The following is a 1921-nucleotide window of genomic DNA, read 5'->3' as shown; positions in this document are numbered from 1 at the left end:
GGGCTGGATCCCTCTTCATGGGAAACATTTAGAACCACGGGGAAGACAAGAGCACACAGGGTGGTTCATTCTCAAGGAAGGAAAAGGGCACACAGGAGCATGTTGAAAGAAAGGTCTCAGACACAGGGTGGAACCTCATCTGCAAACAGACAATAGCACTTCCCCCTTTGGTGTCTACAGTGAGAATGAGGGAAACCAGAGCCAAGAAAAAGGGACAAGTGTTCCTGGATACAGCTGAGAGCTTTGAGAAGAAATCACTGCTCCCAAGAGGAAGGCCCTTCTATCCCCACCCAGGCACACATTTTCCCCTGAGGCTGGTCTCTGTGCTCAAGTTTCCAGACTGCCCCCTGGTGTCCTGAGCATCCCCTGCAGTCCAGGCCTCTTGTCTCCCACAGAGAGGTTTGTGTCTGAGCTCACACTGACTTCCCCTCAGTGTGCCTCTCACACAGTAATACATGGCCATGTCCTCAGCTCTTAGGCTGAGGACAGCTCTTAGGCTTAAGATGAGCTCTTAGTCTCATCTCCATGTAGGCTGTGCTGGTGGACTTGTCTGCAGTCATGGAGACTCTACCTTGGAACTTCTGTGCATATCCAGTGCCACCGTTGTTAGGGTTAACATACCCCATCCACTGAAGCCCTTGTCCTGGTGCCTGCTGCACCCAGTCAATAGTGTAGCTGGTGAAGGTGTATCCAGAAGTCTTGCAGGAGACCTTCACTGAGGCCCCAGGCTTCCTCACCTCAGCACCAGACTGCTCCAGCTGCACTTGAGAGTGGACACCTTTGGAGAAGAGACAGGAGTGGGTAACATTCTCTTCAATATCCCTGATGCCCACCTCAACCACAGGTCTGGGAAGATACTTTCCAGTAGCTGCTGCCACCAGGAAGAGGGCTCTCCAGCTCCAGTCCATGGTGAGGGGCTGTGCTGTCAGGGCTTCTGTAGGGAAGGGTGTGGCTGTGGATGAGGCTCTCAGGGCCCAGACAGACCAGCATTTAACCTAGCCTGCCTCTTCTAATTTGCATATACATGTGGCAGAGTGTTTCATAGCTGAAGTCCTGACCCCACAGTAGAGAAGGCAGAGGACACAGGGACTATGCTCAGTGGGAGTCTGATGGACCAAGTTCTAATCCACATGTGAGGACATGTCTCCCCTAGCAGGTCCCTGAGCTCTGTGCAGACACAGTTCCTTCCAGTGAGGAACCAGCCCCCACAGGACATGCTCCTCATTCTGAATCCACCTTTGAGTGACACAGAAACCATCTGGACCAGTCTGACCTTGATACCTGAATGTCTTAATACTGGGCCAATGTGACTTCAAAATTTTCCACATAGTGAGTTAATAAAATACTTCCTTGTTTAGCTCCTTAGAATTCAGATGTAAAGAAGCCATGCAAATACCCTTATTGACTGTGGCCCTCATGTCTTATTGACTTTGGTAAATGCTCTGATGGATTTGGGTATTTACAATAACCTCATGCCCAACTCTTACTTTAAACATTTGTATGGGAAGAGGAAGACACCGGTCCTCAGAGAAAATCCCTCCCCAGCTCCCTCTGCACCTGATCCTGAAGCAGCCACCCAGAGCTCATGGGTCTCGAGTGCCCTCTGCTGTGCAGGCTGCGCACTGCAGGGGGCAGTGCTGTCTGGACTCCCAGGGCATGGACATCTCAGTGACTCTAATGCAGAATTAAAGGCTAAGCTCTGATTTCAGGGAGCTCCCTCTGGGACCCCATGTGCTTTGACATCTCGACGCAGAGGACTGGTCTTACTAAATCCCAGTGACTCTTCAGGGAACCTAAAGCAGGGTTCTATGAGCCACCAGGGAGCCCCTTCCCTGGAGTTGCCTGATGCTCTGACTCAGCAATACTCCTGAGTCCAGAAGCAATCAGTGGCTTTGAGGAACTCTGAAGCCCTCAGGTTCTT

At 51.3% G+C, this 1921-nt stretch overlaps 1 gene segment (V, D, J or C); it reads right to left on the bottom strand.

The window, feature by feature from the left end:
- Positions 1-467: 467 nt before the first annotated feature.
- On the bottom strand, positions 468-951 carry LOC123815728. The segment is given in 2 exon segments: positions 468-778; positions 863-951. Coding segments are annotated over 2 exon segments (357 nt in total).
- Between the last annotated feature and the right edge of the window lie 970 nt (positions 952-1921).

Source organism: Phyllostomus hastatus, unplaced genomic scaffold, assembly GCF_019186645.2.
Source record: "Phyllostomus hastatus isolate PE091 unplaced genomic scaffold, TTU_PhHast_1.1 phas_contig_1029, whole genome shotgun sequence".
Lineage (NCBI taxonomy): Eukaryota > Metazoa > Chordata > Mammalia > Chiroptera > Phyllostomidae > Phyllostomus > Phyllostomus hastatus.
This window is presented reverse-complemented; position numbering and strand designations above follow the sequence as displayed.